Below are 15,946 nucleotides of genomic sequence, written 5' to 3'. Positions count from 1 at the left end.
CACCTGTAATCTCACTTACAAGACAAAATGCAATCAGTAGAAGGTCTCTAGAACTGCGTGAGCACAGGTGTTTGCCACATAACTTACCCAAACATGAGACGAAGCATTATTCGGGTCAGCTGCTCCAAACAGGAAATGGCATATGTACATGGCTTGAATCCAGTGTGGTGCAGCATAAGCTACTGGTCTGAAGGAATAAGGAGGAGGAGGGAGATACATAGAAGCACAGGTCCACAGGGAAAGAAGAGATCAAGGCCTGGCAAGAGAAATTTGCCAACCACGACAGAAGCAGGTCCTGAACCACACGTGGACAGAGAAAGGGGAATTGTGAGGGAACACAAGCACATGTCGGACTTCTCTCTACACACGGACAGTGATACAGAACACGTGTGGATAGCTCTGTATTTAAACAATCATGTAACCACTTTCGATTGCCTACTCTAGTGGCAGCTATGTCCGCAGGTTGAGACTGGAAAAGAGCAAGGGCACTAGAGAACGTTCAGTCTGAATGGACATCCCACTCAACACTGCCCATCTCTCCGGTTATCCTACAGTTGACACTTTCCTAATTAGTGATGAAACTATTTACGCTGAAATGATAAGTGCATAAAAATAAACCATTTATTTACCAGCAAACTGAATAAAAATAGAATACATCTCAAAATAAATATAACAAAGCAGTTAATGAATAATCTGTTTCTATAGTGCGTAATGTACATTTTTGTAAATATTTAGAGCAGAAATCCCGGGATAATGCCCTCCACAGCCTCTTAAAATTCAAGACAAGCCTGCTAGACACAGATTGGGGCGCCAGCAATCTGGTATTCCGTGACTCAACTGCTCCACTAACCCTCCCTACTCCAATAACATCACTCCACCCTGACTGACCCAAGGCCAGAACAGACTGTTGCAGCTGAGCCCACCGAATATTCCTCCTTTGCGACCCCTGGGACAGCATCGCTGAACACATTTTGGGAAGGAGTAATCCCACCTCACATCGTTCTGTTATTTAGCAGAGAATTCACAACTAAGTTAAGGTCGTCACTCTGCAGCACTACGCATTTGCAACTTGGCTGCATTATTAAGGAAACCATTGAGCCGACATTGCAGCGACCTCTTTTGTTGAGGAATCACAAAGACCAATAGCGTGATCTTACTGGTGAAAATACACTGAGCATTTACTATACAAAAACAATTAAAAGGAGGGCTGGTCACATGCCACAAAGTTAAAACATACCTACGGGTAGCTTATTTTTGAGTTCTAGATATTCGAAATCAGACAGCAATCACGCCCGAAGAGATTTCCCTATGTAGTGTTACTGCCCCTTAGGTCCCATGCAAAGTTGCTCCTTGTTGCTATCACGTAGCTAGTAAGGTCTCTTCTCTAAAAGAGAAAGTACCGAACATAGACTAACTCAAACTCAGGGGTTACTAAAAGCAGACCGTCAGGTCTGTGCTCAAATGCATTTACCCACTTTTCCCTGAGACACAAGTCATACAACAGCTGTAAACGAGCTACAGTGAGACTCGGGCACTAACAATGATTGGGTCATCTGAAATAGCATCTCCATTTGATTCATAACATTTTAGGCAGCCACCTACAGAAAGCAGGTGTTAACCCAAGACCACCCCTTTCCTGGTCACACAACTTTTTGTAAGCGTATATTTTTGTTTTCAATTAAAAAAAAAAAATGCTTGATTTGATCCACAAAAAAAAACAGCCTCTAAAAAAATAAACATTTTAAAAGCCACTCAAACCATAATTTTTTACCCTTATCTAAAATAAACGTTTATGGACAAACACTATCACTATGTTACCCGAGAATGAATGGAATGCAGATCTTATACGGTTAAGCCTGAGGGTACATGGCAAAGCACATCCCCTGTAGGCTAATGGCAGATTGTTAGCAGCTCACATTTATTCCTCGGAGCACCTGCAGAGAGCTGAAAATAGGCAAAGAGTTTTGAATTAGTGCTGAAGCCAAAGGAATGTAGGTGAGTCATGTCCTTTACACAATAGAAAGATATCACAGCCGCATCAAAGTCCACACAGACACCAATCTTCTGGGGTCTGGAGGTGAGAGGCAGAATCCTGGCTGGTGTTTGCAACGCTGTATAGGTGTTGTCTCTCGTCAACTGCAACACCCAGACTCCATTCTTAGGTAAAAGTTCAACACTGTCTTTCCTGTTTATGGATTCCTCAGCCACACCTATAATCCACGCAGGTGCGCTCCCCACATCCACCACCCAGTAGTGTCTCCCCGAGGAGTAGCCTTCTGATCCTAGGACAGCAGGGACCTTGATGAACCTCTCAGGGTTGACAGCCAGCCACCGGTTTGTACTGCCGAACTGCATAGTGGTTCTGTCTTCGGAAATGACAAGGCGATAGTATGCAGATTCAGGGTCCAGAGTCAGGCGTGATGGAACTGCAGGTAGAGAGGAAACAAGGACCGACTTCAATTGCGCAGGAAAGTGCATCTATGATCTTATCAAAAAGGTTTGTTTACTTCACAGTGAAATCTCATAACATTGAAAATGCAAGCAATTCCTTTCTCTACAAATAAAAAGTGCAATGGCCCGAAGCCATTTTTGTTTCCATACAATAAGAACTGTACCCGATTGCTGAAAGATCGGAGACTAATTTCAACAACTGTCAAAACATCACGGGAAGACTGCGTTTCTAGATCCTGTGCTGGGTCAGGCTAGATCGAGCCTAGTGCTAGAAGGTCAGACTGGATCCTCATTATCGGACTGTGCAGAGGGCAAAAGGACTATTCCAGGGCCGCGCATGTGGTCAAGAGCTTAGCAAATTAACTTCTCACCACCAACTCATTAAAACTTTATTCGATTTTACATTTTTTTTTTTTTAAACAAAATATTTCAGCTCATTAGCATTAAATGAGCTAAGTTATATATACACGTCTTAAAACTACATTAAAATAAACTCAGAATTAAATTAACTAAAGGTGAATAAATAACCATCACATTAAATACCACAATCATGTTTGCCATCCTTATCCATTGAAGGGGCAATTTTAATTGCAGATACACCTATAGAAGGGTAACCGTACAACAGACCTTGGCTGATTTTTTGATTTAATTTTTTACAACAAAGTAGAAATAGTAACTTAACTAATTTCTTAAATGCAGTTTTATGATGCCCCTAGAGCTAATCTTATAAAGTAAACAGTGTAGCGTGCCTTGACTTGGAAAGTGGTTACTAGGTAGTCCTCTCAATCAATAGTTACATCAAGGAAAAGTAACTATAGTTTCACCTTATTAAGTCTGAATCTGCTAAGTACATAATGTTGAGGGTCCACAATGCTGGCCCATTACAGTTGTAGGCCTTCTTTACGAGATCAACTAAAATACAGAGTAAACCTGGTCTTGCACATGGCTGAGGTAGCTTTCCGCTCCAAATAGCTGGAGACAGCTTAAGATCTGCCTTTTCCATCTATGTTACTGTTACCAGATCCTCAAATAGAGGAGGTTCCCTCAGCTTGTCAGAGTTTTGAGGTTCCTAAGACAAAGGATATGAAGAGGCCCATCCAAAGCTAACAGTCATGAAATACAATTGTGGACAACACAGGAAGTCCAAATGAACAGAATGTGCGGCAGTAAGTGAACGGAGCCTTAGAAGGCCCCAATAAACATGCCCAGTTCTCTGTGGTACAGAAAGGATAACATGGAAGGGTTTGAGAGCATTTTCCTTAAACCAGACGGATAAAAAGGTGCACTTTTTTCAAATGCTTCAGCTCCCCTTTAGCAGAAAAACAGTGATGTGGAGGCCTTCACAAATGGGTCCTTTCTAATGTTCACTCGTTGCTTCCAAGAACAAGCAGCATCCAAATGTATTACCAATAAAGAGAAGGTGCTGGTGGGTTTCAGATGAGCATAATTTCGTCCTAAAATCGAAAGTTGAGAAAGTGGTATCACAGTTCATTAGGGATCTATCTAAATTAACAGATCTGGGTCCCTCATGGACACCAGAATGATATCCAGTAACTTTTTAGGGCTTCTTAACACTACGGCCCAAAAGAGCCACTGTGGTGCAGGAAAGTATTGTAGCATCAATTCTAGCTGATGAACAAAAGCAGTTCTAAATAAGTGTGGTGCTAGGGTGCTTATATGGCAACACAACATTTTCATCTTTTTTTCCATTAAAAACTTTTCGGATTTATTTTAAGACCAAACCAACGAACAGTGAAAACATCCAACGGAAGTCACTACCTTCCTGTAGAAGTTCATCCAGTTGAAGCCCATCAACTCAAATGAAAGCCATTCAGCGTTCAATTCTTGAAGCCTTTGCATGTTTTACAGCTTTGCTGATCAAATTTAAGAGACTCTTCAGTGTAATAATTCTCAGAGAGCATGTACAAATGTTGATTCTTGTAAAACGGGTTACTCTTGGCACGGAACCCAGAGACCCCATAAGATAGTGTTAAGGCAGCATTTCCTAGTGAGAAAACCTCTTGCTGAGGTGGCCCATGTCCACTTGTGATGCAGACATGCGTTGCGGTGCTGGTCCTGTTGCAAAGACAGCTAAGGAACTATTTTGTCCAACTTCTTGCATCCCCATTTAAAAGGACTCCAATTTACTGTTTTAATTTTTTTCTATAAAAAACTGTCCACCTGTTACTCTCTAGATACAAGTTTCTGTTTATAAATGTTTTCTAGAGATATTGCTATAGCTTTGGTAGACCCTGCTCAGCCCCTAGGACTAAGCCCGTTAGGTTTGTGTTGTGCAATCAAAAATACATTTGAGAGTGCTTGCCATTCTGTAATCATGGTGGGAATCATGGTACCTCATCTAGTGTTCTACAGCCCTGGTTACTCTGCCTGCATTCCTGCCTCATGGCTATACCCTACCCAAATGATTGCTTGACCATCTCACCAGTTACGTTTCTTGCCATCTAACGGCGTGAAATGCAGAGCACAGAGTAATTTAGTTATGAACTACAATATTCACCCAAACATACTGCTGTTCGGAACAGATAAGAGAAAGGAAACTAATGACTTCGACCCTATAAAGTCAGACAGACTAGCTGTGAAAGAAAGGACACGGCTGAAAAAGTAGGTAAAATATTTTACAGAAGATTTAAAAGCACTGACATTTGGGTTGATGTATAGTAATTATGCAGAGGAAGATCATCCAAGAGTTTAGGAGCCAAAACAAAAAACAGCCTGCTCCTGCACAGAGGACATCTGAATCGAGGAACAGGTAACCAGACAGCCAAACAGGACCATAGCAATTGAATCAGCTGGGAAGGGTCACAGGTGTGAGAGGTAGAAGTGCTGCCCCTGCCTGACCTATGCAGCTTAAGATGGATCTTTTGTTTAGAAAGCAAGTGGTAACAGGTGATGAATTGATTCCTCTAAAAAACCCAACCTTCAGTTTGGCAGAAATATTCTAGAGCCAGTGTAGTGTGGAAATGGCTCAATCTGGAAGGCCCAGGGAAGAGTTACAATAATCAGGAGGAGAAAAAAACATGGCAACCCCTAGCCATCAACATCATTGGACAAAACGTCTCTACAGGAGTAAAAAGGTAAATTTTTCCTTAAACATTTATGCAACTCTCTTGGATTTGAGGGAGAAAGGACCCCAGGACCATGCACCAGATTTTGCAATGCCATCACAGACTTCATTGCCCACTAGCCATCCAGTCCAAGTACTACATCTTCCTCAGGGACCTCAACTTCCACCCGGATGACCCGCAAATACAGACTGCCAAACCCTCCTGGAATACATGGGCAACATCGGCCTCACAAATGGTCAGACCCCCTACAGCGCAGGACACACTTGACCCAATCTTCATGGCCAGTAAGTCAAATACAGCCATACCACAGAACTTATCTGGACCACTCACACCATTGTTCACTTCATCACAGGATCACCGTACACCACCAGCCCCGCCCCTGCACCCCCACCCACCTCCTTCTGCAGCTGGTGACAAGAACCCAATGGGTAGATGCCCTCAACACCATCCAGCCCAACCTCCACAACCAACCTGGAAAACGACGTCCAGAACTTCACCTGGATCACCAACTCCAACCTAGTTCAAAGCTCTAGCTAACCATTTCCACAACAAGATATCCACCATCTACAGGAACTTAGAGCACAAGCCACCGACCTCTACAACCTCCTTAATCCAGCAGACACCACCCCGCGCAGCCACTCACCGCATAGCACCAGCTCACCACATAGCCATCATGAACTCCATCCACTCAGGAGCACCCACAGACCCTGCCACCGCTGCCTCTTGAATCTCAGAAGCAAGGATATCAGCCAAGGACTCACCACCATTTTCAACGCATCCTTTTTCAGTCATTTTCCTGACACAGAAAGACGCAGAAGTCAGACTGCTCAAGAAACCCTCTGCTATCCCCAGAACCACCCAATTTGGCAGCTCCCTTTCCCTGCCAAATTCCTTAAGGTAATCCTCAGCAGCTTCCAGGAACATCAGGAGAGAAGCAACCTGCAACACCTCCTAATCCAGTTTCCACACCAACAACAGCACCAAGACCACCCTGATAGCCGGCACTGACCTCTGCACCCTCCTTGACAGGGGCGATGTGTCAGCCCTAATCCTCCTTGGCAGCGTTCTACACAGTATCCCACTACATCCTCATCAAGAGACTAAACCACATCGGTATATAGGGAGACTCCCTCAGATGGATCACCTAATTTCTCATGGGACAAGCTCAGAATCCACCTGCCTTGCCTTGGAACCCAATAGCACCATCTGTGGTGCACCTCAAGGTTTGTCCCTCAGCCCCACCTTCAACACCTACATGTCACCTCTAGCAGGCACCGTCAGAACCCATGATCTTATCTGCGGATGACATCAAGCTCATCCTCTTGCTCTCAAGCAGGCTCGTACAGCCATGAGGGCCAACTTTCACAACTGTATTAAGAAGTCACCAACTGGATGAAGACCAACTTTCTGAAGCTAAACACTGGTCACACCGAACTGCTGTTCTTTGGAAACAATGCCACCTCTAGGAATGACAAGATGTTCCACTGAGCTCTGCCCCATTTCCACACCTATAGACCTCATCTTAGACAGCAAGCTCACCATGAACAGTCTTCTCCGCCTGCTTCCATACTCTCCACACGCTCTGAAGAATCTTAAAATGGCTCCCCATCAGTACAAAAATAAGTCACTCAAGCTCTAGTCACCAACCAGCTGGACTACAGCAACGCACTGTATGTAGGCACCACCACCCAAATCATAAGACTTCTGACAAAGAACCCAGCAGCCAGACTCCCCCTTAACATGTCCAAATAGATTCAGATCACCCAAACCTCAGGAACCTGCACTGGTTTCATGTGCAGAAAGGATACCAATTCAAGATACTAATTCAAGACTACAAAGCACTCCATGACCTGGGACCAACAGACATCAACCACCATCTGAACTCCCACCAACAATCCAGGGACCTCCGATCCACCTCCCTCACACAGACACCACACATCTGCCAAGGCCACCATGGAGGCAGTTTCTTCTTCTACCGGGACTCCAAGTCCTGGAATGGCCTTCCCCTTCAGACATCACCCTTGCTGGTGGATTTCAGGAAGAGACCCCAGACCCTGGCTTTGACAGAGCCCAGCAATCCAGTGCCTGGATACCATTATGGGTGAATAGCAGCACTTTACAAATTAATGATCAATTGATTGCCAACCTGGGGATATTTCTCTGATGTAACCAAACCAGACTAAGGAACCACTGCAATCAAAGTCTACTTACCAGTTATTGATCTTTATATGCTGACTTCTCAAAGTGTGTTTACTGCAACAGACAGTTATGCTATCAGATATTTCCTCTCCAAGGAGCTATCTAAAGACTTACTTGATATGTACAACCAAAGCACACTTAGCAACTGACCAGAGTAGTATGAAATGGGGATACTCTAGACTTAACCAAGATCATGAGTCCACACTACAGAAACTGAGGAAGATGTAACTATGGGACACTCCATACTGTAGACAAGTAACCTGTGAATTTCAAATGGGTCACCAAGTATCCCTACTAATTTAAGGACTTACATAAAATTCATTAATTCCTTCTGTATATTTAAATAAATGTCAATATATTCTACAACTTCGACCTTCTGGCTACAAATGGCAAAAAAAACTCCCCCCCCCCCCCCCCCAAAAAAAAAAAAAACATTTTATTAAGAGAAGCAAGAGAGTCTTATAACCACACAAGGCTATCAGGTTCCTAAAACATTGCGCTATCACAAGGAAAGACAATAGAGTCCTCTTAACTAGTGCCTGAAGCGCAAAAAGACAAAGAAAAAAAAAAAAATTATAAAAAAAAAAAAAACATACCCAGCACATACTTTAAAAAACACTCATCTGAATCCAAAGAACAAATATACTTCACCAGCTATAGGGGCCACATTCAAGGCCTATTAGTCAGCCTGCAGTAAGGATGAATCACAGAAAACAGATAATGGGGACCACCATGTACAGGAGGAGTAACCGGTTTAGACTGTATAACCATTTCAGGCAACTAAATCACCAGCGAAGTGGTTGGTGGAGACTGTTGGTGAGTTCAAAGGCTGATGCGGCACAAGCAGTCCTTCAAATACTTCTGGAGCACTGAGAATTCCTAGTTGACATCACTGGCCTGATTTCCTTGCCTTGAGCAGTAGTGGCTGGCTCGTATGTTTTTTTTTTTGGAGGGGGGGGGTGGAAACTTACCAGAAAGCGTCTTCCTCACCTCTTGTCCAAGACTGGGCTTTCTCTTAGCCACCTGTCTCAAGACAGTACGATTAGAGAAGTTTAAAGTGTGCATGCTAGGCTGGCCATCGCAAGATGGGCAGCCAAGCTGAAGCACAGAGCTCCCTGCTGCCACTCAGCAGCGATTTCCCCACCTTGGCACTGTTCAGGACGGGGTAATAAATAAAATGGTAATAAATTACCTTTAAAAATAAATAAATAAGGCGGCTACGCTCCTTTGCTCTCGTGGAGGGACAGACCCTGGCCTTGAGATCTGTGCATTTCATAGTCGAAAATGAGTAGGCAAATTGCTGATAACCACAGTCCCCACAAAGTATAACTGGTAAATTCAAAATGCATACGTTGGAATGACGTGCAATCAAGTAAGTGTTGTCAGGTATATCTTCAAAACATCTGATTCTGGGTCACAGTACACCAAGTAAAGGTTCTGACAAGTCTTTAATGATCACTCAGGTTCTGTTACCCACACCCCCCCCCCCCCCCCGGCGACTATCTCTTCCTAGTTTCACATGCTCTGCCTCAATCCCTTGCCAACACCCTTCTCTATTCATTCACTCAGCTATTTATCTACACATTCAGGATGAAGACATTTATGTATTCAATCCCTCATCCATTCACTGACCCTGACCATACATTGTCCCATTCTCTGTGTTCTTTCGCCTTCCACCCACCCAAGCCAGCCACCTTTGCGTGTAATCACTTATTCATCCTTTGCATACTCTCATCATCCATTTATCTGTTTGTCCACTGGGATAAATGAGGACAGAAATGGTGCCCATACAGATTATTAAGAAGAGTACACACCTGCTTTGGGACCCCAGTATTTCGGGGAGCGGAATCTTAGAGTCCACTAAAGATATAAATGGTATGTAGCATTGTGACTGATTTTTGGAGCATGCTCCCGCTGGAGTTGATGCGGAAGCACAAATGGGTGCTTTTTCTTTTGCATAACGTGGGCTCAAGGGAGTGATCATATTGAATGTCAGATAGTAGCTATCAGTAGTGCTAGCAACTAAAGTATGATCTGTAGACTTAAGTGACATAGAATAACGTGGGCGTACAAGCAATGGTTTAAGTGATTGCTTACGTTGGATAGCAGGTATCATCAGCACTAGCGATAAAAATATTTGAAGACTTAATAGGTGACATATGTACTTACAAGCGATTACTGCTTCCAGTGCGGCTGCACATAAGAAACACTTAGATTAAGGGTAATTCAATATATTAAGATGGAATTAATGATTAAAGTCTTTTATTGTCGATTTACTTTTTCCTCCCTTTTTTGGTTATGACTTACACAAATCATGAAAGGAGGCAACACACATGGGAAAATTCATACCAAGGACCAATGGTCTTAGAGAACACATTGAGTAAGCAAGTAAAGTTTTGGTGGTGGTCACTATCGATGACATTTGCATGTTAGCAAATGCGGATAAATGGGGATTGTTTTGTCTATTAATGCGCTGGACCCATTTGAGAGTTTTGTTCTTCTCTTCACCTTTTCAGTACCAATTGTGACTCATCCCATGCTAGGATGCTTTGTATACATGAATGGATATCTTTTGTAAATTGGGCACAACACATGCACATGACTTACTGAATGCTTGTGTGTTATGGTTTGATAAAGTGTTCATGTTTCCACGCATGGCTGCACTATTTCATACTTCTGACACAGGACTTGGAAATAGAGCAAATGAAAGTTACATGTCTGTAAAGTTACAATGGGAAATAGGTTTGTTCATCTTTCAGCCTTGACGGAGTCACAGCTATTATGTTCGCAGGACCAAACACGTGTTGACTGGAATGTTAATGACAACTGTGAGGATCATGAATTGTTTGTCAGAAGAGAACACCACAAGCCTGAAATAAACAAAAGCTAAAATTGAACTATGTACTATATAATGTTACTGAACTGACTGATTTAGACAGTGTGCCTTGGTTTACATTCTAATTTACCTGTATTTTATAGTTTGTTTGCAACCCCCTTGTACAGTTTTAAAAAGAAAGGAACAGTTGGGCAGGTCCTCTGAATAATGAGTTTCAAAATTGGTGTAAACTCAGCATTTAGTGAATGGCGCTGCTCAGACAAAATTGGGAAGAACGGACCACCGAATGGTTGCTAATACACAACCAAAAAAGAAAAGAAAAAAAAAAAAACTTTCACCCTAATGGAGCTGCCTAAGGTGCAAGGGCTCATGCTGAGCAGAGCAGTCAACCCCACAACAGCTTGAACCTTCCTTACTCTGGTCTAACTTCAGAATGGATTGCAGAGTTATATGCACTTTACAATTCCAAATATAAAGTACAAGAGGCACTCATTAGAACATGAAAAATAATAGTACTCATGAGTCAGTATACATAGGCAATGTTTTGTCATACATTGATAGCCAACACGTGTTTCGTCCGGGAGTTTCCCCAATGACTTCATCAGGGCTAAACATATATGTAGATGCGTCCCATATCATAAGTATTCCTTACAAGCGAATATAAGAATTCCGTTAAGCAAATTATCTGCTGATATCAGTTATATCAATCCACCTTCCAATGAGTCAAAACGTGAAGCGCGAGTACGCGTGTGTATCGAAGTATACTTCCTCGATGTACTCGCGAAACACGTGTTGGCTATCAATTTGGATGCGGCTGCTAAAGTTTAAATAATAAGCTATATCATCTTTTGAAGAATATGATTGAACTTTGATTAGAGAAATCTGGACTTGGAATCATAGCAATCTTGGAACAGATCAATTAATTCTACTATTTGGATTTGGACAGTGATACTGTAATTGGGGATTATGTTGGAAATAATCCTATTAATTTTCAGAAATATGACAAAACATTGCCTATGTATACTGACTCATGAGTACTATTATTTTTCATGTTATAATGAGTGCCTCTTGTACTTTATATTTGCAATAGTGCTTTTAGCATCTATCAAGACCTTTTGGGTGTGGTCTTTCAAGAGTGCACCATTTCGAGATTCAACATTCTTCGTTGATATTCACCTTGCTACCCAGAGCGCCTAGTTTTCTCCCAGTACAATACACCCACAAGTAGTTAGAGCACTTCATAATTTCCCCTGGTATTCAGTTTTATAATTCAGGCAATCCTTGTTTTTTGTGATGTGTTTTTTGGGTTGTGATTAGTTATAGAACAGCAATTTCACTAAATTAGTTACTGGCCCTATTGACCAACAATAGTAACGGACTGTCTCTATGACCCGCAAGCCCACCCCTCCCGCCCCCCACCAACTTGGCCTTAACTCCTTACCTAACTTGCTGGGCTTCAGCTGTTGCCATATTTTAAATTCTGCTGGGCATCTGTGAGCCAGCTGGCTTCCGGATACTTCTGGAACTCTCAGAGTCTGTTCTTCATAGCACCTAGTGGGAGGAACAAAAGGGATATATATGCTGTCTTTTACTGCACAGAGATCACTGAAGAAACAAGCATTTGCAATGCAACGGGTCTCGCGTTTGCTCATGTTAGAGCTGATAGCATTGTAAACTCCTAACACGACTTTTCACCTATCGGGCAAAAGTGCATTTATATAAGTAACCCGAAAAAGTGCAATTAACTATGTAAAGCGCTCGACTTCTGCCAAGCGAGATCACGCTCGTAAATTAGAGAAAAAGAAGTCCACGAGCCCGATGGAAAACAGCGAGCCTCGCATGTTTTCTGTACTTGGTCGCTGCGCTCGAGGAGGGCTAGCCACTGGAAAAGGCATGACGTGTGCGTGCCTTCGACTAATGAAAGCAAGTAGATATTAGGCAAACCCACGAACCAATAAAAAACACTGACGTGAAGTTGACAGGGCTCCGAGCCCTTTTCTTAACACTAAAGAGTCTCGCTGCGATACGCATGCGTGAGCGCGTGCAACGTAGGCTCGACCCTAAAAAAGGAAGACTCGGAAAACATGCAGATAGTACTTACTTTTCCAAGCAGGATTTTATTCCCTGTGGAAGAAAAGAAAATTGTAAATAACCATGCACTGACGGGCTTTTACTATATTAAGAAAAAGTGAAAACGACTTAAAAATGTCCAATGGTGGCATTTCTTAATTTAGACACTGCAGGAAACCAACATCCACAGCTTTCGGGCACGTGCTGAATCTTCAGCTAAGAAGACATTGCTTCTCTTTCATCCAGTCATCCATTTCGAATACTTTTTTTTTTTTAAATTGAGGTTTAAATTAAGATATTGTAGCAGTTCTTGTTTCACACTTCCAGCACCTATACCTCAGTAAGAAAGGGATGGATATAAAAATGAAGTTGCATTTTTATTTCGCAATATTTCTTTTCAATGAAGTGTTCAGTCGAACTGAAATTTCATCAAGACAATCCTATGATCTGCTTTACAGTATGCTAGAGGTTCAAAACATGTTTCTTGGACCCCTGGCATCCAACCATTTAGAAAAGCTGTATTAGCTAGTTAAATACCTAAACAAAGCAAAACTGAATTTTAAAAAAAGTCAGAAAACGTCAAGTAATTTGAAATTGGAGGCTAGAAATTAAGTTTATATCTTTAGCTTGACATGAGGAGTCCAAGTACATAAATGGAAATCCTGTACGTACGATTGGTGGCCTCAATTGAAGCACTGGAATGTACACACAAAAATACCATGCACCGGTAGGAAAGAGGCAAAGAGACATGCTAGAGTAATATATTGCTTCATCTTAGGAACAAATTTTATGAAAATTAAACCTTCCAATTAAATTTGGAACAGGTTTTACATCGTTTGTGAATTAAGGTGCTTCAGAATTTGTGTATTTGTTTAACGTACTCTTGCTTCTGCATTTCTATTTTCAGAGTTTCAAATTGCAGAAGTTTCTAAGACTGGAGTACCCTGCTTCCAGCAGCGATCCAGTAGGAGGTCTGAAGGTTAATGACAATGGCACTATGTTATGCAGTTGGTCCTTTGACTAACACCTTTTAAGTATGACTTGACAGCTTTCTGAAGCACCTTATGTCAAATCCTTTGGAGGAACATTTGTCTCTACTGGTGGTTTTGTGCTTCAACCCCACCATCCTTTGGCGTGCCTCTTTAGTAATGGACAGAACACTTAACATCCGAAAAGGACACCATTCACCACACATTAAATTCTGTATCTCATGCTATAGGTTTTTAACATGGGCAAGCTACAATTATTTAAATCAGGACTCCAAATACTTATCTGATCTACTGGCTTAACCAACACACAGAATGGCTACTGACATTGCCTGAGATTACCCTGAGGTCTGAAATAAGACTATCTATGGGTTTCCTTTTTTTGTTTTGATAATTTGAGCTCAGCCACTTGACCTTCTCTCATTCAATACCTGCTCTCCAGATTTAAGACACTGTCATCGCCCAGCTAGCAGACAGCAGGTCACCATTTTAATGGTGCGGGACTGGCATGAGTAACTGATCGACCTATTAATGTTCGCATTATGGTCTTAATTTTGACCTAAAAAGGTTTTGGTCGCTGATGAAGGGAAATGCCAGTGATTAACTGGTCATCAAGACACTGACAAATGAGACATCATGGTGCTCACTGTCCATAACAGAGTATGTGAAAAGTGTTTAGTCACGGAAGAGGACAGCAACTTGATTACTGCAATTGTCAAACAAAGAATGATTGACAGACATGAGAGGATCTTGAGAAATCGACCTTGGAATTGTTGACAAGCAGCGAGTTTTAGTCAGGAAGGCAGTCTGACAATTTAAGAGGGCACAGTCTCTTCTCACTAGATAGGAAGAGCAGAGGTTTCTGGAAGGGCCAAGTTACTGTAGATACTATCACCACGCCCCTCTCAGTTGCATTGGTCTTCAGAAGACAGACCCGGGGGACCAAAAAAAAAAAAAAAAAAAAAACACAAATGGTGGGATCTCCGTTTTCATAAGATTGGTAAATCTTGAAGTCAAGCATTATATGGCTGGGAGAGAGCAGCAAATGCATGATTTGAAAGCATAAGGAATCAAAACTGAAGATTCTGCAAGTAAAATATTTTCCAGTAAATGCAGTGTGTTTCAAGTATGGGCGGCCAGGGAAACAGTGGAAACAATTCATCACGGTCAAGCACATCTAGAGCTACAGCCAGAAGATAAAGACCAATGCTCTTCAAAAGTTGTTGAAGGTCCAAACGATTATATCTAATTAAAAAAGCTATAAAGAGCTTTACCAAATATTCTATCATACAACAGTAAACAGGAGGTATGTTGGCCTCTGAGCACATTCATCTTAAGAGCGAGTTCGAGCTAACTTAAGGAGAAAGCTTTACTACTGCAATGTATACACTGTATGAATAAATAATGATATTTCAATTTACCTGGTAATAGACTTGCTGGGATGGAGGGGCAAAGCACACCAACAGAATGCATATTATCTGCTATATGTGGTAGCTTGCTTGGACTATGGAGCAAAGAAACTCTGACATACCACTTTGAGTATGGCAGAAGCTTAACAGAGTTCAGTCACCTCAAACAACTGGATCCGAAACCCTTCAACGCATACATTTTGAATTACTATTCACTTTGTTGAAATGAGCAAAACTTCAAACATACAAAACCACTAGCAATGAACATTTATCCGTTTCTTACCTTGAGAAATGCAAGGGGCTCTTGCTCATTCAGCATAGTCTGGGAGGCACTTATGGTCTCTTGGATCCTAAAACAGTGTTCCTTTACCTCTTTAAGATTCTCATGTATTCCCAACTGAGCAGTCTCTTCTTGGGCATGAAGTTCATTGTGCATCTTTACCTCCAGAGCCTCCAGGCCCTTACGGAGCTTACCATACATGGAGGAGACACTGGTTTTAGTGTTCATGTCCCACTAGAAGTAAAAGGACAATTAGCCAATGCTTAACACCAAACAGAAAAAGCAGCATTCATTCCTTTGAGTCCCCTTCACAATTTGCATCCGAAAAGATACCCAGAAAATATTATAAAAAGAAGAAGAGCACGGAACAGAGCCAGGACCTGTTAACTACAGGCTACAGTTGGGGAACCCTGGAACAAACTTATGTTACCACTTGCAGCTTTTTCCAGCTGCAAGATTATTAAAATATTTTTTTAAGAAAAATACAATTGTAGTTTCCTGAATTCAAGGCCACAAAATTTTTATATATATATATATAAAAATAAAAAAACAAAATAATAAATCACAGGACAACTATGGGATATGCTTGCTGTTACAGGCCATTAGCCATGTGGCTAATTTCATGTGTG

At 41.9% G+C, this 15,946-nt stretch overlaps 1 protein-coding gene across 1 annotated transcript in view; it reads right to left on the bottom strand.

The window, feature by feature from the left end:
- Positions 1–596: 596 nt before the first annotated feature.
- Positions 597–15,946, bottom strand: part of LOC138247274 (zinc-binding protein A33-like) — a 117,940-nt gene continuing 102,590 nt past the window's right edge. The window contains exons 4-7 of the mRNA XM_069201995.1: positions 15,321–15,551; positions 12,674–12,696; positions 12,014–12,123; positions 597–2,426 (exon numbers count right to left, since the gene is read on the bottom strand). Of these exons, the coding sequence (XP_069058096.1) occupies positions 1,891–2,426; positions 12,014–12,123; positions 12,674–12,696; positions 15,321–15,551 (900 nt within the window). The 3' untranslated portion in view covers positions 597–1,890. The remainder of the gene's footprint in view (positions 2,427–12,013; positions 12,124–12,673; positions 12,697–15,320; positions 15,552–15,946) is intronic.

The sequence above is a fragment of the Pleurodeles waltl genome, chromosome 7, assembly GCF_031143425.1.
Source record: "Pleurodeles waltl isolate 20211129_DDA chromosome 7, aPleWal1.hap1.20221129, whole genome shotgun sequence".
Classification (NCBI taxonomy): Eukaryota; Metazoa; Chordata; class Amphibia; order Caudata; family Salamandridae; genus Pleurodeles; species Pleurodeles waltl.
The sequence above is the reverse complement of the archived record's forward strand: the minus strand, read 5'-3'. Positions and strand labels throughout refer to the sequence as shown.